The sequence below is a fragment of the Argentina anserina genome, chromosome 4 (genome assembly GCF_933775445.1).
Source record: "Argentina anserina chromosome 4, drPotAnse1.1, whole genome shotgun sequence".
In the NCBI taxonomy this organism is placed as follows: domain Eukaryota; kingdom Viridiplantae; phylum Streptophyta; class Magnoliopsida; order Rosales; family Rosaceae; genus Argentina; species Argentina anserina.
The window spans coordinates 18,580,259-18,600,888 of record NC_065875.1 but is presented as its reverse complement, the minus strand read 5'-3'; the positions used below and the strand labels follow the sequence as shown (position 1 = coordinate 18,600,888).

Genomic DNA, 20,630 nt, shown 5'->3' with positions numbered 1-20,630 from the left:
TTTAACACTGTTGCTACTCCATAGCAAAACCACTCTTACCAATTTTTTCTTTTATTAAACTTTGGGAGCAGCAATAGCATACAATTACAGCCTCTGTGGATTACATACTAACACATTCTTGAAAGAACACAAAAATAGAAGTAAAAATCAATAAGAAAAAAAATAGAATGGCAAAATATGCCAGTATAGAGAGCATCGGCAGCACATGCTTCAAATTAATTCGATGTTGGGATTCAAGCTTGAACCTTATCCCACTTGAGTGGCTTCACCACCTCCCAGGTGAAGTCAGCATCATCCCTTCCAAAATGCCCATAAGCAGCGGTCTTCAAAAACCTTCCATTGCCCCTCTTGAGATCAAGGTTGATGGCAATCATACCAGGCCTGAAATCAAAGGTCTCCTTCACAATCTTGAGGATCTCCTTGTCCGGGATCTTTCCGGTGCCGTAAGAGTCGACAAACACAGACAATGGCTCAGCCACACCAATGGCGTAAGAAACTTGCACAATGCACCTCCTTGCAAGTCCACAGGCAACAATGGACTTGGCTGCCTGCCTCACGATGTATGCTCCACTCCTGTCGACCTTGGTTGGGTCCTTGCCAGAGAAGGCACCGCCTCCGTGAGCGCCCCAGCCTCCGTAGGTGTCAATGATGATCTTGCGGCCAGTGAGACCAGCATCACCATGAGGCCCTCCAATGACAAATCGGCCAGACGGGTTCAAGTGGAAGATGGTCTTCTCATCAAGGTACTTCTCTGGGATCACAGGCTTGATCACATGCTCCTTCAGATCAGCAGCGATCTCATCGTTGGTCACGGTTTCATCGTGCTGGGTAGAAATGAGCACAGTGTGGACACGGATTGGAACCATGGCACCGTTGTCATTGAAGTACTCAACAGTCACTTGGGTCTTGCCATCAGGCCTCAACCATGCGCAAGTACCATTCTTGCGAACTTCAGTGAGCTTAGCACCGAGCTTGGTTGCGAGGACATGGCTGAGAGGCATCAACTCCTCGGTCTCATCAGTGGCATAGCCAAACATGTGACCTTGGTCACCAGCTCCGATCTCCTCGGGCCTCTTGGTCAAATGACCGTGAACACCTTGAGCAATGTCAGGGCTCTGCTGCTCAATGTTAACTAGCACCTTGCAGTTGTCGGCATCAAGACCCACATCAGCTGAAACAAACCCGATTTCACGGCAAGTATCACGGACGATCTTCTCGTAGTCGACATTAGCCTTGGTGGTGATCTCACCGAACACCATGACCATGTTGGTCTTGGTGCAGGTCTCGCAGGCCACCTTGCTGTCGGCGTCCTGAGCTAGGCAGGCGTCGAGCACGGCGTCGGAGATCTGGTCGCAGAGCTTGTCTGGGTGTCCCTCATTGACGGATTCAGATGTGAACAAGAAAGTTTCAAGAGCCATTTCTGCAACAACACAACACAAATCTCATTAACTAGTTCAACTCAAAAACACACGTCTCACAGTTCAATTGTGCATCTATCAGATCCGGAGTGACAGTCTAAAGATTGAAACTTTTATCAAAAACGAAACTACCCAATAGCAGATCTAGTCTTAGTTAACAAAACACAGATCCAATATCCGATTTTTAATCATTTCTTTGTCATAATGTTATTATGTTCCATGAAGTCAAATCAAGCAAAACTGAAAACACCAGCAAGGGAGAAGTAGAAGCGCACCTAAGAGGTAGCGAGAAAGAGAGTTGGGATAAGCTTGGGAGGAGAAGAACAAGGGGACCTTAGGAAGAAATGGGTCAGTTCTGAGTTCTCCAACTCAAGCGGTTCGAGGAAGAAAGGAGCTTGAGGCCCCAATTTATAAGGAGAAGGGGGATGAGATTCCAGAGTAGGGGTAGATTCATGATCACGTGGCAGTTAAATCTGGGGGCGGAGGTGGGGGGGGGGGTAAATCTCGGCCGTCGGTGGGTGATTCGGTGGTGGGTGAGAGAGGGGAGGTGATCTGAGATGTGGGAGAGACGCGTTTTACCGCGCGTCGGTGAATAAGTTGGGTTGTAAACAACTCACCAACCCCAGGCTGTCTGATTTCTTTTCCCGGCAGACATGACGTTAACTGATTACCGCCAACTTGGACCCTCTTATTTAACGGAGTGATTAACTCTCTGTTTGGTTTAAAGTGCGGTTGCAATGTTTCATCTTGTTCTTAATAGGGTTATGGTATTGTGGTTGGTATACCAAAAAATAGGTCAGAGTAAACGGTGAAGAAAAATGAAAACCCCGCTCAACTTTGACCTCGTCAACGCACTTTTGTATTTTCATATTTAGGATCACGTATCCGTTAATTATCCACGTATCTGGGTTGGTTGACGTGTTATCGTGGCTATAACCGAGAGGGATTCACTTTTGTATTTCAAAGACTCCGTAAATGTCATCAATTACTTTTGATATAATATTTGTCATATGACATTTTTGTAGTTTTATAATTGAAATTTAAGAACTAACATCGTATTTGTTTAGTTCATGCAACTTCGTTTTAAACATTTGTTATCAATGTTTGAAAAGTTACGTTTAGTCATTTGCACATGGTGATCAGTTACTAAACCAATGACCTATGGGAGTTGGAGAGTAACATAGTTTATCCACTTTATCCACTTTATCCACTAGCTTATCATAGCAGTATCCAAAACCAGAGACAAAAAAAAAATTACTATGTGCCAAAATTTTCATTCTACTGCTCTTTAATACTACAATTGTCCATATCATTCTACTGTATATGCCAATTTTTTCTTGGTGCATTTAATCACATCAATCATCAACATCTACATAATTGAGTCTGAGATATTTTCTAGTTTTAGATTCACAATAAGATTGAAAGAGATAGCACAGACAGGTAATCAATGCATCCTTAACTTATAACCTCCACCATGGGCAGCAGCTCATTGTGCTCCTAAATCATTCCAAAGGTGAAAACTTGTAATATGTATCACCCTTCATGTATACACACATACAAAAAAAATTCCTTAAAATATAAAAAACATAACATGCAACCTTAATCTGACTTATGAAGAGTTTGGTAAGAATTATGATGGAAGATTTTCAGTTGGTCTATCCCTAACTCAAATCCTATGAATGGGTTGGTGAGTTGGTGATTCGGTCTTACATCATCTTCTCCGATCTCTACAAGGTACCATTACCAGCGACCTACCTATAAAAATCAGTCAAAATCAGCTTACCAAAGAAGAAATTTCTGTAAAAACCAAACACAAACTACCCAAATTTGAAGCTGTTTAACTAAAAGCTGGAATTTGACCTAAACTCATTTCATGATGTGCTTGTTCTTAGTTTGCCATATTTTTCATGAAGTTATGTTCATCCGTTAACTCGTCGGGCCAGGACCACAAGAGCCCCGATCATTCCGGCAGAAACGATTACTGTATATTGAAGCACTATTGTTTAACTAAATGGAACATGCTTAATTAAATGGAGAAATGATTTTTGGCAATGGAAGCTCTAACGTGAGAGTCACTTCGACGTGTTTGGTGCTGACCAGTGAACTCGTTTAATGCAGATCGGACATGATGGTACGTGCTACACCATATTGTATTGTCTCAATAATTAGTTTTTGTTTTGGCTGATTACTAGGATATAATATATCTGATGCATCGTCAATCAAGCATTCCAGCTTCATTATATACATATTACATTTTGAAAGTTCCCCCACACCGACAACACATCTGGACATTTAGACGTCTCTGTAATTTTGTTCACACTATTGATACCGGGGACATTTCTTGTCGTTCCTTGAGTTGTAAAGTAAATTCAAGAGTGAATTCAAATTGAGGAAGATCATAGCGGTGAACATAAATGTCACACTCCTCCCTACTAAATATCAACTGTCATAGTGGACAATAATCAAAAGGGAGACGTGGTCATTTCTTGTCATTCTCGAGTTGTTAATTGTTTGTATGTTAATATTGACATGGAGAAAATGGTCGATCTTGCTAGAGAATGACTTATGGTACCAAATGTTTCCTTCTAATTGCTACCACGTCCGGTATACATGCTTGGTTTGCTACCACGTCCGGTATACATGCTTGGTTCGCCACGTATGTGAGCCGGACTCATTTTTTTGAATATATATATATATATATATATATATATATATATATAGTCACTATCCAGAGTGAAGCTTCATTCTGGAATTTCAGAGTGAAGCTTCACTCTTGAATTTCAGAGTGAAGTTCCAATTTTGACACATTTTTCGGTCAATTTTTTTCACCATAAGCGATTCAATATTTAGGTATGTTATTCAAGATCATCTCTACAAAGTTTCATCCAATTTGACAATGGTTTGAGCTTTCAAAATTGAGATTTACACGAACGGTTCACGTTGAACAGTTTAATTCATTCATTGATTTAATCTAATTTCGATACCTTTAACGATGTCCGAATTAGATGAAATTTTGTAAAGATGATCTTGAATAGCATACCTAAATATTAAATCACTTATGGTGAAAAAATTTGACCGAAAAGTGTGTCAAAATTGGAACTTCACTCTGAAATTTCATAGTGAAGCTTCACTCTGGATAGGGACTATATATATATAATCACGAAAAATGCTCGAATGGTTTATAAATTCAGGATCGGCATAAAGAATGTGTTTTAAAGGCAATTACTTGACACAGTGTAGCACATACTCAAAGGCAACTTGACGTACGTTATCATTCATACACCGAACACATTCTTCGTACTCATAATGTTATGTGTTTGTTTTTTGTCATTACTAGTCAAACCCGACCCGCCCGTCGGCCGGCTTGCCGCGAATCGTTGAGGCAAAGCCCGCCAAAAAAGCCACAAGTTCGCGCCCGGCCAGAATAAGAGGCCCAAAATGAGAAGTCAGCCTAACGTGTCGGTGGGATGAGTACAAGCTTCAAGCAACAGAAAACGACTTGTGAGATGTTGTTTGTGACTTAGGGCTGGATTGGTTGGTATACCAGTCTTAATTTTCCAATACCATATACCAACCAATATATATTTGGTATGAAAAATCCACAATTTATACCAACCAATAACGTTGGTATACCAATTAAGTGGTACGGTTGGTACTCGGTTGGTACGGTTGGTAATGGGCTTGTACCAACATATTTAAGGCCCAAAAATTTTAAGGCCAAACCCAAATAAATAATAATAAATAAGTGAAATAACAATAGAATTCTAAAGTCTTATATAACCTCAACTAAATTACCAAATACAAAGTCATAAATAGAAAGTCAAAGTCCAAATAGTCAAATTGTTAAAGTACTTATGAATTCTCAAAACAATTGAAAAAATAAATGATAGGTTTAAATGCGATATATGTTGACATGTTGTAAGCAATGATGGTGCTACTGATAGGTCTAAGCATTTGTACTTGGGAATTCGATTGAATCGATTCATTCATAATTAAATAAAGAAATTGAAGACGAGAAAAATAGTGTACTTGAGAAAGAAACTCAGAGAGATTAGATTAAGGTTAGTAGATATATATGGTTTGAATTTATTTTTCAATAAATCTACAATTGAAATTTAAAGATATATATATATATATTGAATTAAATAATTTAATATAATATAAGTTGGTAGGTACGATATACCATGGTATATGGAAAATTTATACCACCTACCTACCATATTTTTAATATTGGTACGGTATACTGTACCATATATCATGTATCAAGTATTTGGTATACCAACATATTTGGTACGGTTGGTATACGAATTGGTTGGAATGGTTTTCTATACCATTGCCACCCCTATTGTGACTAGTATACGTAACACGAAGAATCTCGACACGTCTTTTGGGCTCCCCCGTTAAATAGTCGTAACCAATAACCCTCTCATCTTTTCCTTCATTGATTTCTTCTTGGAACTCTCCTTCTCTTTCTCTCTCACACAAGCCAAAGAACAAACGACTTTATGGGCAAGATCAAGTCTTTCAAGCAGGAGTTTTCTTTCGGTTGGTTCTCACCCAGTTGTTTTGTTTTGCATATGATCATTCATATCAATTAAAGTTTTGTTATTTATGTGGTGCTTATTGGTTTTGCTTGTTATTGGTGGTTGTTGATTCAGATGAGCGTCTTGAAGAGTCAAAGAACATCATTGCAAAATACCCAGATCGAGTTCCGGTGGGTTTTGGTTTTATTCTGATTGAAAACTCATATTCTTGACTTAAAGCTTTAGAATTTGTATGAAGTTTATTACTTTACCTGAGGATTGTGTTTTCTGGGCAATTGTAAATAGGAAGATTTGAGATAAGGTTTAGATTATTACAATGTTTGGATTGATGAAGAGGTGTTAATGTTTTTGTGGCTCGAGCCCCTTATAAGGGGGTTGACTTTGACATGATCAATTTTTTGGTATGTTTTTGTCCAAAATTTTTTGATTGCCATTGCTGTTGATTAGTGATGAAACTCTAGCTTTTCAGAAGATCTTACGGTTCGTTTTTAAATTCACTTTCATCAGGCAGTTTCAACTTTCAACTTTCATACCAAGGAATCACATTATTCATGTGATTAACATTGGCACCTTAGAGAGTTGTGTGTGATTACACATGCTTTTATGTCATTGCGTTTCGTTTTAGAGATCTGGCAAAAGTAAGGAGGAATTGATGACTGAGCTCTTTTATTTTTATCACACATACACTATTATAAGGCTACACTGTACTAGAACAATGCAACTCTAATGGAAGCATCGGTGTCAGAGTGCATAAACATCCACAGCTGATTTGTGTTTAATGTACTCCTGCAGGTTATCATTGAAAGATACTCCAGGACAGACCTGCCTGAATTGGAAAAGAAAAAGTATGTTGTAGTTGGTACAATTTTGTTTTTAACGGTTCTTCTGTTTTGGACAAACTTAGTTGCCATAGTAAATCAGAGTGTGCTGTATTTAGAATGTGTTAATAACAACTTGAGGATCCACACTGTTTATCTATTTCCTTATCCGTCCGTAAAGTTTCCATCTTTCAGCTCTTTCTTGATTTCTTTACCGTACCTTGTTTTGTGAATACAACAACATTTCATTTAGCCTCTGTCATATATACATAACAAACTTTAAAATAAAGATCTTTGAACACATTATTTGCTCGCTGTCTTGAAGATCCTTCACTTGGACGTACGTGCTTTAAATAAACAGATGTTTGAATCTTTATATTAGCAGTGTATTGAAGATTCAAAAATTAGTTGCAAAGATGGAATCTTTTTCATAATTTCAGTTTTAAATTTTTCTGCATTCTCAGTTTGTGCTGTGTTTGTTTCTTCTAGATATTTGGTGCCTAGAGATATGTCTGTTGGCCAGTTTATCCATGTATTAAGCGGCCGGCTTGAACTAACTCCTGGGAAAGCGCTTTTTGTATTTGTCAAGAACACATTACCTCAAACAGGTAAAAGAGCCTTTACCATCTATTCAAGCTACTTAAATAGATAAAATCTCATGATGCTAACACATTCTTTTTTGGTTTCCTGTATAGCAAGTCGAATGGATTCTGTTTATGAAAGTTACAAGGAAGATGATGGATTTCTGTATATGTGCTACAGCAGCGAGAAAACCTTTGGCTAATTATGTCCAAGTATATAATAGTTCATACATGTAAGTATTTATCAATCTCACTTGTACTGAACACAGACGCCTTGTGTGCTTCGCATCCCTTGTAATTTCATGTTCCCTGTACATTTTAATTGTTCCTCTTTCATGTAAAGTTCATAACCTGTAATAATAATGCAATATTACCTTCCATTAATCAATTAATACATCCATCACATTGGTGGGTTTCACAAGGAAACTTATAGTGATTTTTTTGTGCTTTTCCCTGTGTGCTGTCTTTTTGAGATTGGAATATATTCATACTACAAGGAGTTTTTTTAATGAGGACCATCTTGTTGAAGACTAATTGAGAACCAAAGAGATTCACCCTTTTTTTATCTTATATTCAAATCTCAACCGTTTAGTTTGTAGATATATATGAGTAAATCATCATTGTAATTTTTTGTTCAAATTGAAAATCGTTAAGACATTTATAAATGTGATTTATTCATGAAGAACTTGAATGGTTCATGTTTGACAATTTTGGTCCATTCACTAATTTAATCTACTTTGATAAATCTCAAATCTAAACGGTTGAGATGAAATAATATAATAAAAATATATATCTAATTAACAATTAAGTCTTTGGTCCTCAATCAGTATTCAACAAGATGGTAAACGTTATTTCGTACTACAACCGACTGTGCGAGATATTGAAATGGAAATGTCTACTGATACATGAAAGGGAATATTCATTCAGCACTCTTTTCTTATTCACAACATGTTTTGAAACCATTACGCCTTTGTTCAGTCCGACTTTTACTATAGGGAATCAGAAACTCCATGGACAGTGACCTCTGCCTCCACACTACAAGTATTATTAAACAGAAACCCCATGCTTGCGTGATTGAAAAAGCCTAGTGTCATGAACTTATACCAACCCCATTCTGGTTTTGAGGCACTAAACCAGAAATTTGCTGCAAGTGAAAGAAAAAAAAAAGGTTATCAGTTAGACTGCATAGTAGACAATTGAACTGTTTCGACCAGGCACGGCCCCAAAGAAAGTGGCGAAATATTACCTTTACTATAGTTATGCCTTTGATGCAGTTGATCAAGGATGCGTATAGTAAATTCTGTATAAATTTTAGTACCAGGAGGTAGAGAGGTAGGATCAGCCAATGCCAAAAATAAGGAAACATGAGTACCCATAAAACTGCCTTTGCCCTTGGGATAGAGTTGTATCTTCCTATTAAAACGAAATATTTAGATTAGGATAACTTACAAATCACCTCTGAATATGAAGTGTGTAATATTTGATAAGAAAGCGTATGCAATGATATACCATTGCTGATTTCCATGACTGAATGTTTTGGACTCGTGGCAGTCTGTCTTTATACTTGAGAAGTTGTTGATCTTCCAAACATGCTTGTACATAACAGCATCCTTCACCATAGACAGACACTCTCCTTTCCCCATGCTTCTTTCTTTAGAAACAAAGACCTCTGCTCCAAACACACAGGTATCATCCACCAGAAATCCATTGGAAGCTTCATTGAAAGCTTTGACGGAGAGAAACTGATCAAAACCCTGATCAAGCTTCATTGCATGAAAGTGCCTTTCCTTTTCTTCTGAGCAATGCACACGACCATCAGTAAGAAAAAGAAAAAAGAACTGCACCTGTGTATCCCCTGCTGGGCATGTAAAGACTAAAATGATAGAAATCGTACCCTGACAAACCAAGTAATTTCCGGTATTCTGATCAAGCAAAAACAACCTGAAAACAGCATGTACACCCCAGTGATTCTGGGAAGTGTTTGCTCCAGCCATTACCAGGTAGAGAGAAATGTGGTCTTTAACATTCTTGTTTTTGTTCCCATTTGGATAGAAAACAAGTTTCCTGTAGCAAAACACTAAAGTTTATAAAATATACACAGATGTTAGTAGTGTTTACTGTTTAGCTACTGAGAGACACAATTGTACCATTTGTATCCTCCAGCTTCGAATTCCCCTGATTCATATTTCTCCAATGAAACTTTGGTCAGTATCGAAAGTGACTCTATTTTGAGTGTGTAATGAGTTGGCGGTGCATCTGTAATCGATCTCAGAACACCTGCAAGTAACATTAGCTACTGCTTAAAACACACAGCACAAACGGGCACTTAGGCAGAGAGAGCTTCTTACTATCTTGATCATCGAAGTTGAGACTAGTCATGATTATAAGCTGGGCCACCAACTTTGATTACAGGTTACAAGAATTAGGGTGGGTGTGTTGTGTTAGAATCGAAGTTGATTTTCTGTTTATAAAGGGGAGACTAAAGGTGTTGTTCCAAACTTGAAACCTCAGTATAGAACCAATATACTTTGCCTCAAAGGATTGTCTTTATTTGGAGGAGAAGGTATCCATAACCTGCTGGCTAGCGGGTGACCTGAGGCATATTCTTATTTACATACGAGCTATGCAAACTGAAACTACTAAAATATTTCTGAGGAACAACAATTGGATCACATTCACCAATTTATTTCTGATGATTTACCTCATACATATAATCCCATTTCTCTCCAGCATATAGAAGTGGCATAGTCTTTGAACTCGTTTCAACACCATAACAGAAATCGATCACCATGACTTGGATATACACCTTCTAGAAGAAATTATGAGAAATTTTCATTAGTCCACAGATACCCTTAGTGTTGGAGAAGGTAAAACATATGTTAGTCAGCAATCAACATCCAGTCATTCACCATATACCCTTGTGAAACTACTACATTGTTGGAGCCTGGAGGTGTACACCAGCCAGTATATACAAAAATATATCCGTCGATTCTTGATGAGTGGAACACTTTCAAACTACTTTCATTGATGACAATATCTTAAATTCACGAGCCATCTTCTAACGCAGTATGACAATAACACCATGACATTAGGAGTCGGGACAAATTTAAGGCTATTGTACTCTAGCAGTTCCATTGACAGTGACCTCAGCCTCCACAATGCAAGTATCCTTGATCAAAAACCCCTTGCTTGGTTCATGGAAAGAGCTTAGACTAATGAATTTAGACCAACCCCAAGAGGAAGACATCGCAATGAAACAGTGTTTAGCTGCAAGCAGAAAGAAAATGGTCACTTCCTGCTTACAGTATTTAAAAAGAGAAGTAAAAGAGAAGAACTGAAAGACACTGCGGCAATTATATTGTTACCATTATAGGGCATTCTATAGAGTTGCACACAGAGAGAGGTCAATATTTACCTGCAAAAGTCTGGTGATTGGCATGCTTTTGATCTACAATGCGCAGGCTAAACTCAGCAAATACTTTCGACACAGGAGGAATTGGTTTGTCATCAAATAGTGCCAAGTAAAGAGAAATATGTGTCCCTATTCCTTGGTTGTTTCCCTTGTGATGGAACTCTATCTCCCTGCATTCAAAAACACAAAGAATAATCAACTTCAAATTGCCCGCATTCAGAAGTTCAATTACAAGAGCTCTTATTTTTCCATGGGAAACATAAGTGCATGTGTTGCTGGCATTCAATGCAACATAACACTCCAGATTCGACACATATAGTTCAAAACTTATGCATCTAATTTGCTATAACTGAAACTGAAAGGAAGGAAAGGATTTTGATGAGAAAGTTACAGAGATACCATTTCTGTTTTCAATGGTTCTGACTTATAGCATGTACCATCCAGCTTTGAAAAGTTCTCAACCTTCCAAACATGCTTGTACATAATTGGATTGTTTATCTTTAATAAATGCTCTCTTTTGCCTTTTGTTCTTTCTTTACAAACAAAGACCTCAGCACCAAACACGCAGGAGTCATCAACAACATATCCATTAGAGGCATTAGTAAACTCTTCAAGAGGCACAAGGCACAAGCCTATCTAAACCAGGCGAGCGCCGCATTTCCTGATGAAAACAATACTCCTTTGCAAAGCATCTAAGTCATGGCACCACACCAAAAGAAAAAGAATTGTAACCTGCCCACATATCTTTATCTATGGATCAAACCTTTTTGATTTATTGAACTAATGTACATGATTAGTACCTTCAAAAATAAAAAACCAAGTACCCCTTTTCTGATCAAGTAAAAACAACCTGAAATCAACATACATCTCCCAATCACCCTGAAAGTGAATATTCTCCAGCCATTTCCAAGTAGAGAGAGATGTGGCCTTCCACATTTCTTTTCTTGTTTCCATTTGGGTATATCACCAATGTCCTATGAGCAAAACACATAAACATATTACACTAGGCCGAATAGGGTACTACACCTTTCAACAATCCGTCCAAAGGGTACTACTAATTTACAGATAAAAGAAAGGCATAATGCAGATTGAAGACACGGGTTAAGACTAGAAGTATCGGATGAAATTTGAGGATGTTACCATTTGTGTCCTCCACTCCTCCAGCTTCAAACACCTCTGTTTCATAACCATCAACTGAATTTTCGGTCATGAATGAAAATGAGTACTTTGAGACTGTAATGGCTTGGTGGTGAACCCGAATAGGATCTCAGAACCCCTAACAGAAACCATGTAATAAATTAATGTCACCGCACGCCAATGCTTGTCGAATTCTCTCAGAATCAAACAACCCTATTTTAATGGTTTGAGACACATAATATGTAAGAGCAAAATGTAGCTTACCATTTTGGTCACATTCATGGCTACCCATAATTAGCCGGCGGTGAATTTGGTTTCAGGATAACTGCCCTGAAAATGAGTTCTTGAGCCTGAGAGTTGAAGACCAGATACGACCTGAGAGAGAGAAGGGGAAGAACCCTGGTCCTTGCTTCTTTGGGTTTTGGCCCTTTTGGGATTTAGGAGCGACCCTGATGTATTCCAGAAAGCTATCATATTGGCCGGCAGCACATAGCCCAAGTATCATGAACTATGGCCCTAACTTTCACAATAACTCAATAATTTTTGTTTCTAATGTTGACATCAATTTCGATCATTAGATTGTTAACAGCTAACGGTATTCATGTTGCAAAGATGTCGAAGTAAGGATACTTAGAACATGTAAGATGTTGTTTTTTCTTATCAAAGTGCCCGTTTTAGGAGTATGAATAAAAGCTCCCCATAAAATAACATAATCCCTTAAGCTTTCTTTAAGGCAGTGTCCTTAACCAAGCAACCATTCTTTGTCTGTAAGAATTCATGCATTGAAAATAAAGTCGATCACGCATGCAACCTAGTTTATACAAGCCTACAACAACAACATATAACACTAGTTCGTTTGATTGTTGATGTGTATTGATCAAGAAACCTAGCTACCTACTAGCATAAATGTAAAGAGTTCATATTAGGTCGATGTCTCTTCAAACAAATTTGAAGTTAAACAGATCGAATCACACCCTCAAGACAGGATTCAGAGCAAAGTACTTCAATTACGATCTACAGTACTTTAGAAACTCCATGGACGATGACCTCTGCCTCCAGAATGCAAGTATCGTTCTTCAAAAGCCCTTTCTCCTCCTCCAAAATTTTTAGACTGATGAACTCTCCAACCCCATGAGGGTGACTCGACACTGAAACAGCGTTTTGCTGGAAGCAGAAAAAACTAGTGTTACGAGATCACTATTATAGGGCATTATGTGGAGTTGCACAGAAAGAAAAGGGTCGAAGTATATATAATATACCTGTCACAGATTTATCTTTGACATGTTTTTGATCTACGATGCGCAGGGTAAACGATACAAATAGTTTGGATACTGGAGGAATTGGTTTCCGATCAACCAACTTTAAGTAAATAGAACAATGAGTGCCTTTTCCATATGAAATTCCCTTGGGATAGATACTGATCTGCCTACAACCAACACATGTAAATTGAAAGTTTAAGTACAGAAGTTATGCCATTAATTTGCAATTGATATTTAGATTGTTCAAAACATGAACATGTGTGTGAATAATTCATATTATAGCTCTACCAAGTAGCAATTCCTCTGTTTTTTGTGAAAAGAAGGAAAATATATATAGAGACATACCATTTCTGGTCTCCAGCACTGATTGGTTTTGACCCATGACATTTACCAGTCAACTTTGAAAATTTATCCACGTTCCAAACATGCTTGGACATAAAGGCATTATTTATCTTTGATAAATGCTCTCTTTTGCCTAAAGCTTTTTCTTTACACACAAAAACCTCAGCTCCAATCACGCATGTGTCTTCAATGAGAAATCCATTCGAGGCATCTGTAAATTCTTTTAGAGGCATAAGCTTATCAAAGCGTGGCGAGCGAAGCATCACCCGATGAAAGCAAATTTCCTTTGCAAAAAGCATCTAAGTAATGCAAAATTTGGAAAAGGAAAAAAGAGAACAATGAGAATCTGAGATAGTGACCAACTGACCAAGAGTCCAAGTATCACTGTTCATTAATATTTATTTTAACCGAACTGGTTTAAATAGATCATGTATAATACCTTCAACAACTAAATACTTGCACTTTTTCTGATCAAGTAAAAAGAACCTGAAATCAACATATATTTCGAATCACTCTTAAGTGAATTTTCTCCAGCCAATTCCAAGTAGAGGGAGATGTGGTCTGTCACCATCTCTTTTCTTGTTTCCATTTGGGGTAGAACACCAGCTTCCTGTGAGCAAAGTTATACATATTGTAATGGCTAATCAAGTTAAAACATACAGGAATTAAGGTTCAAAAGAATAACTTCAAAAATTGAAATTTCAGGACTTTATATGTTCATTACTTCATGTGAGGATCGGAATCAGATAGTTTAGTAATTATACAGGATGACATTGGAAATATTTACCAATTGTAACCTCCAGCTCCAAACACCTCCGTTTCATATCCGTCCACGGACTGTTCAGTCAGAAGTGAAAAGGCTTCAACTCTCAGGCAGTAATGACTTGGCGGTGAATCTGAATATGATCTCAGAACCCCTGGAAACCAAAATAATTATATCCAATGAAGCTTCTGAGGCCCAAGTCAAAATATGATACTTTGTTACAAAGCTAAGAAGCCGGACCACAAAGAAATACTTTCACAAGAATTATAATACATGAGCAACAATCCAGAATCAATCACTAGCACATAAACATGTACAACATAATAATCTATTAACTACAGGAACTAACATATAGAGTTGAGCTTGTTACCTTCTTGTTGATCGGTGGCCATTGCAGAAAGCTGGTTTGTCAACTCCTCAATATTGGTCATCTTGAACTCTAGATCGATCTCGACACCAAGTTGTGGAGAGAGCAGTGATCATTGGATCAACACCTCTTGTATATATAGTGATCGGTAACCATAATATGCGGGTTCTAATATATTACGGAATACGTACCTATCTGATTCATGTGAGTCCTTAACCAATTAAGACTCTACAATTGGTATCATTCTTTTTCTTTTTTATTTGAAGACTCATTTTTTTTTGAAAGGGAAATTGGTATCATTCTTAAGACAGGATGCGTTGGCTTTTTCTGTAATGAACTGATGCATGGTGACCCCAACTTCAAAACGGGGCACTGAACCGGCCACTTTTTACCTGCAAATTCGTTTTTAGACTTACTAAGTAGTTATTATGCGCTACATCCCAGTAAATATTTACCTTTACCAGAACGATGCTTGCCACAGATCTGATCCAGAATTTGTATATAGTATACTCATGGGCGTAGCCACACTAGGGCCAGATGCCATCTGAGATTTTCAAACTATGCCATACAGAGACATGATTGGTTAGTGGAAGTAATTATATCAGTGGAATTGACCCCTCTAACAACAACGGAGATTAATTATGAAATTTACTATTATTGATTTGGAGATAAGAGTTAACTCATCTTCTCCCATATCTCATCTTTTTTCTGTATTTTTATTCTCAAGCAATTAAGATTTGCTTCTTCGATTAGTGTCTCATTTCTCTGGTCTAAAAAATGAAAATTATTATCTCATTTGGTCAAATTTTCCTAGTTTCCTTCACCCTTTAGCAAATTTTCCTAATCAATAACTGTTATCTTATAGTTATATATAGTATATATCTATGTATTGATAGGAACATTTTATGCGATGATATTATAGTGTAAATCCTTACATTCATATTTGTTAATGTCCTTTAAAATGTCATATTAACTTCTTTATTGTTTTAAGGTATTTTGCGAGTAACATAATACTAATGGGCACTTAAGTGATGCAATTGAAGCTTGCGACGGAGTGGAGATCTTGGCAGATTTTATTGGAGTATCTTAAATAATTTTTCTCTTTACTTCTTACCAAATAAAGATTGAAGGAGACCTAGAGAATGACTTAGAAGGTATTGCCGGCAAAGAAGTAGAGAGAGAAGAGTTCAAATCATATCTGAGAAGGATTCATATATAAGGTTAATTAAGAGATCGAGGGAGAGATACGAAAGGAGAGGGAGACCGAGACATTCATTCATCAATCATCACAACATCCTCTCAGATTCGCCACAACCCCTCGAGCTCATCATCCAATCTCCTCAAGTTACACCCATATCTCCTCAAAGTGCTACAAAATCTCATCAAGGCCTCCACAAGTTGGTTCAAACAATTGCAAAGGAACCCACCATCATCACCATCCATATCTCTATCTTCTACCGTTGCTCTTCTTTTGTAATTTTTGCTTTTACTTGTGTGATTGTCTCAACTATGTGTGGCTAGTTTTTCTTAATTAGGGGTAAGGTTAGAAGTCCCGAATATTTGAAAGACATGGTTTAATTTATGGTTTCATTATTATTAAGTTGTTAAAGCTGTTCATTTAGTTTTGTTTTACAGAAAACTTTTGCTTGTTTACGTTCATGAATGCATGCATAGAACATTATGAACTTGTGAGTGGGGCTATGAATAGGTTGACTGATTTCTTAAACGGTTAGAAGACTTGTTTCAAAATAGTGAAACCTATAAGACAATAGGTGAAACCAAATAAAGAGAATTGCATGTTAGGTAAGCGTTTTCACACTAGTTTTGCATACTTGTTTCGATCAAACTTCCATTGTGTTTATTTCTTAGAGTAATTCATTAAAAATATAGCGTCTATACCTGAATTGATTATTTTAAATGATAAGTAACGACACGTCATCTTGCTCTAGTAATTGTGGGAAGTAATAAAAACTTATGTAGTGCGTTCACGGTTTGTTCTTGATGGAAACCGATTTCTCGACTTAATAATTGGAAGTGTACATATGTTTTGAACGTATTCGGTGGTGGACAAATGAGTCTCTAACATCTTCTCCATATTATCTCTTCTCAATTCAACTTGATTTGTTTATTTTTGTTTCTTATTTTTCTTCTTCTGTTCGTGAAACACCAAAACTCCCATCCCTTAATTGTTACATTCTCATCATCATCTCATGTTCCTCATCATCTTTCACCTCTTTTATTAGTTTGTTTTTTTTTCTTCTTTTGTGTGTGAAATTAAATACCGTTAGTCTCTGGCATCGAACGATCTTTACTTATTATATACTACGATTGACAATTTTTTGCAGGGTTAATTGTGAAGCTATTTTAGCTATACCAATTTTGGTGCCGTTGCCGGGGAGTGTAAATTTTAATTTTGCACGTTTTTCTTTTAGGATTTTTTTTCTTTCTATTTTATTTTTGTTGTCAGATTATCCTAATAGGATTTGCTTACGGTGTTTTGGATCATCTAATTGTGATTTGGAATTCCCAAGTCATGTTGATTAGGACTAGAGAAGTAAACTGACGAGGAAGCCTGACTCTATCTATAACTCGATTTGGTTCTTTTCAACTAGTGCAATTAACGAGTTCTTCTTCTCTTAATTGTCATAGAGGCCACTTTACTCGTGCATGCATACAAGGAAGAACCCAAGAGGAGATTTGGTGCCTCTGAATAACGAGTTAGAGAAGCTAGTCCGTGAGAACAGGAAAAAGAAAAAAAAGGGAGGCACTAGCTGCGCAACAAGAAGCAGAGTCTATTGTTCCTAATCACTTTTTAAATATGTCTGATGACGAGCAACCGCCACCACCACCACCACCGCCGAGAAAGACTTTATAAATTGAAACTAGTACAAGGGACAAATTAAGATGCAACAACAAAACAAACCATCACAAAATAGTACAAGTGTGTAATGGTTTTGCAAATCTTTCGACACTGACATGCTCCCGAATGTCAGTGTCATTTTCGCCTTAGGTGTTTAGCACCATAGCAGTTCCATCAATCGTGAGCTCCGCCTCCAGAAAGCAAGTATCTGACTTCAAACACCATTTGTCTTCCCTTCTGAAATCGTCCAGTCCAATTAAACGAGGCCAACCCAAAGCACTACGACTACTACTGAGAAGAGTTTTCTCTGCAAGCAGATTTTATTTTTATAAGCAAACTTTCATGGATTTGTTAACTGGGGCGGTCACTGTCTTATAATGATCCCCCTCTACTTAAATCAACAACAACAAGAACGACCAAAGCTTACGCCAAGAAGAAGTATAATGTCTTCCATGTACTTGATCCAGAATGCGTAGGCTGAAGTTGGTTGATAGTTTGGTGCCATCAGGAAAACTTTTTGGATCAGCTAATCCAAAATAAAGACTGATATGAGTACCATTTCCATTACCAGTTCCCTCATGATAGAGGAGTATCTTCCCGCAACGACCAATTCAAGAACAAGAGCATATGAAGAAAAGTTTTAAGAAGTTAATTAACTTTCAAAATTATGTTGAGCTCGTGGATCGGAGAAATCAAAACTTAAGGACACCTACATTTCTTTTCGTTTCATAAGCTTCACTAACTAAATAAAAAAGAGAAGTAAAATGCAACGTCCACGCGGCGCCAATCAAGACTTGAGGGCAGCAAAATAAACAATTTAGGAGAGAGACGTATATATACCAGTCACGGCCTCCAGCAGTGAATTGTTTTGTATAGTAATTATCGGTCAAGTTTGAAAAAAAATTAATCTTCCAAGTATGCTTGTACTTCTTTGAGGTAGTCTTCCTTATTGATAGACAATCTGCTCGGGGTACGCGTCTTCCATTACAAACATAGACCTCAGCTCCAAACACACATTTATCATCCATCAGACAACCGTTGGAGGCATCGGTGAAGTCCGTTAGAGAGACAAGTTTATCAAAACCGACTTCACCAGACATCTCCCCTCGAAAGCAAAAGTTCTTATTAAAGGCATCTGAAGATTGCGACGCAAAAAGATAATAAATAAATTCAACATAAGTTGCTGTTCGCATCGTGAAATTTAGCATACAGGTATGCAACCAAAGTATATATATCGATCATTAAATATTTAATCATACCTTGAACAACCAAGTACTTGTTCTTTATCTGATCAAGCACAAGTAATCTGAGATAGACTGAAGAAAAACAGATGAAGAGAAAACATTCTCTAATGATTATGTTTCAGTGTATAGAACAAAAGAGATTACAACGTATATAGCCAATAAGAATGAATTAAAGAGAGACCTAATCCCACTAAATCTGCAATAAACATGACTACATGGTAGTTGTAGTCATGTTTTAAGGGATTTTACACAATAGCAACACTAACAACACAATAGCAGCACTAACTTTACACACTAGCAGCACTAACAAACTTCATAATTCAGCACGCCCCCTCAAGCTGGATCAAGAGGGTTAACTGATCCAAGCTTGGACAAAAATCTTTGAAACTGTGCAGAAGGAACAACTTTGGTGTACATATTTGCAATTTGGTCTTCACTGCAAGTGTATATAGTTTGAATTACTTTGGTTTGCACTTGATCACGCACAAAGTGACAGTCAATTTCTATATTCTTCGTTATTTCATGGAAGTGATGGAACACTGAATTTTCTGCAATGTGCATAGCAGATTGGTTGTCACAGAACATAAGTATAGGACTAGAACACTTGAACCCTAATTCATCAATAACTGCATGCAACCAAATTAATTCACAAGATAAAGATGTCATAGCTCGATACTGAGCCTCTGCAATGGAACGAGCCACAACTACTTGCTTCTTGCTCCTCCATGTTACTGCATTTCCTCCAACAAAAGTACCGTAACCAGTGGTTGACTTGCAATCTAAGGCATTACCAGCCCAGTCTGCATCAGTGTACCCAACAACATCACAATGACCATGATTTTTCATTATAATCCCTTGTCCAACGGACCCTTTCAAATATCTTAGCACACGATTAACCATCTTAACATGCTCAGAAGTAGGAGAATGCATATGTTGACTGATTAAACTCACTACAAAAGATATGTCTGGCCTAATGATGGTAAGATAAATGAGTTTCCCAACAAGACGCTAATAGGAAGTAATATTACTGACATTGTCACCATTTTCAGTGAGTTTATGTTTTTGACTCAAAGGAGTTATGGAAGGCTTGCAATCAATCATGCTTGCATCTTCCAAGAGATCGAGATTATACTTTCTCTGATTTAAGAACAGTCCCTTACTGGAAGTAGCAACTTCAATGCCAAGAAAATATTTGAGCACAATAAGATCTTTAATGGCAAACCGATCTCTTAAAGATAATTTAAGAGCATCAATTTCGTCTAGGTTGGTTCTAGTGACAATGAGATCATCAACATAAATCAACACAACTAATATACCTTCACTGCCTTGCCTCACAAACAGTGAGCAATCAGAGTAGCTGCGTTTGAAACCTGTACTGACAAGTACTGAACTCAATTTTGAGTACCAAACACGAGGTGATTGCTTTAAGCCATAAATAGCTTTATGCAATTTACACACTACGTTTGGATCAGAGGCTTGAGAGTGTCCTGTAGGAAGCTTCATGTATACCTCTTCTTCAAGATTTCCATGTAAAAAAGCATTCTTAACATCCATTTGAAATAAATACCAAGAATGATTGACTACAATAGACAACAAGACTCTTATTGTATTCATTTTAGCCACAAGAGCAAATGTCTCTTTGTAATCCACTCCATAAGTTTGAGTGAACCCTTGAGCCACCAATCTAGCCTTGCATCTTTCAACTGAACCATCTGACAAAAACTTGGTTTTGTAAATCCATTTACTCCCCATTGCTTTCTTTCCCTGTGGCAATGGAACAATAGTCCAAGTTTGGTTCTCATCTAAAGCCTTGATCTCCTCATCCATGACAGCTCTCCACTTGGGATCTTGAATAGCTTCAGCAAAATTGCAGGGATCATGAATG

At 37.4% G+C, this 20,630-nt stretch overlaps 5 protein-coding genes across 5 annotated transcripts; 1 reads left to right on the top strand and 4 right to left on the bottom strand.

Moving 5' to 3' along the window:
• On the bottom strand, nt 1-1,852 carry LOC126790644 (S-adenosylmethionine synthase 2). Its single transcript, XM_050516968.1, has 2 exons — nt 1,694-1,852; nt 1-1,420 (listed from the first exon to the last, which is right to left on the bottom strand). Exon 2 carries the CDS (start codon nt 1,416-1,418, stop codon nt 234-236), a length of 1,185 nt encoding a protein of 394 aa, XP_050372925.1. The 5' UTR covers nt 1,419-1,420; nt 1,694-1,852; the 3' UTR covers nt 1-233.
• A 3,963-nt stretch (nt 1,853-5,815) lies between these two features.
• Nucleotides 5,816-7,808, top strand: LOC126790630 (autophagy-related protein 8i-like). Its single transcript, XM_050516951.1, has 5 exons — nt 5,816-5,963; nt 6,077-6,132; nt 6,755-6,807; nt 7,270-7,388; nt 7,476-7,808. The coding sequence occupies exons 1-5, from the start codon at nt 5,924-5,926 to the stop codon at nt 7,562-7,564; spliced, it is 357 nt and encodes a 118-aa protein (XP_050372908.1). The 5' UTR covers nt 5,816-5,923; the 3' UTR covers nt 7,565-7,808.
• A 499-nt stretch (nt 7,809-8,307) lies between these two features.
• On the bottom strand, nt 8,308-9,760 carry LOC126791661 (uncharacterized). Its single transcript, XM_050518136.1, has 6 exons — nt 9,710-9,760; nt 9,509-9,638; nt 9,256-9,425; nt 8,871-9,156; nt 8,608-8,774; nt 8,308-8,505 (listed from the first exon to the last, which is right to left on the bottom strand). Exons 1-6 carry the CDS (start codon nt 9,738-9,740, stop codon nt 8,351-8,353), a joined length of 939 nt encoding a protein of 312 aa, XP_050374093.1. The 5' UTR covers nt 9,741-9,760; the 3' UTR covers nt 8,308-8,350.
• A 3,164-nt stretch (nt 9,761-12,924) lies between these two features.
• On the bottom strand, nt 12,925-14,705 carry LOC126792317 (uncharacterized). Its single transcript, XM_050518770.1, has 7 exons — nt 14,645-14,705; nt 14,299-14,428; nt 14,080-14,151; nt 13,925-13,997; nt 13,515-13,810; nt 13,243-13,336; nt 12,925-13,074 (listed from the first exon to the last, which is right to left on the bottom strand). The coding sequence occupies exons 1-7, from the start codon at nt 14,703-14,705 to the stop codon at nt 12,925-12,927; spliced, it is 876 nt and encodes a 291-aa protein (XP_050374727.1).
• Nucleotides 14,706-17,498: 2,793 nt separating this feature from the next.
• On the bottom strand, nt 17,499-18,632 carry LOC126791025 (ubiquitin C-terminal hydrolase 12-like). Its single transcript, XM_050517415.1, has 3 exons — nt 18,343-18,632; nt 17,929-18,099; nt 17,499-17,808 (listed from the first exon to the last, which is right to left on the bottom strand). Exons 1-3 carry the CDS (start codon nt 18,599-18,601, stop codon nt 17,648-17,650), a joined length of 591 nt encoding a protein of 196 aa, XP_050373372.1. The 5' UTR covers nt 18,602-18,632; the 3' UTR covers nt 17,499-17,647.
• Nucleotides 18,633-20,630: the final 1,998 nt, after the last annotated feature.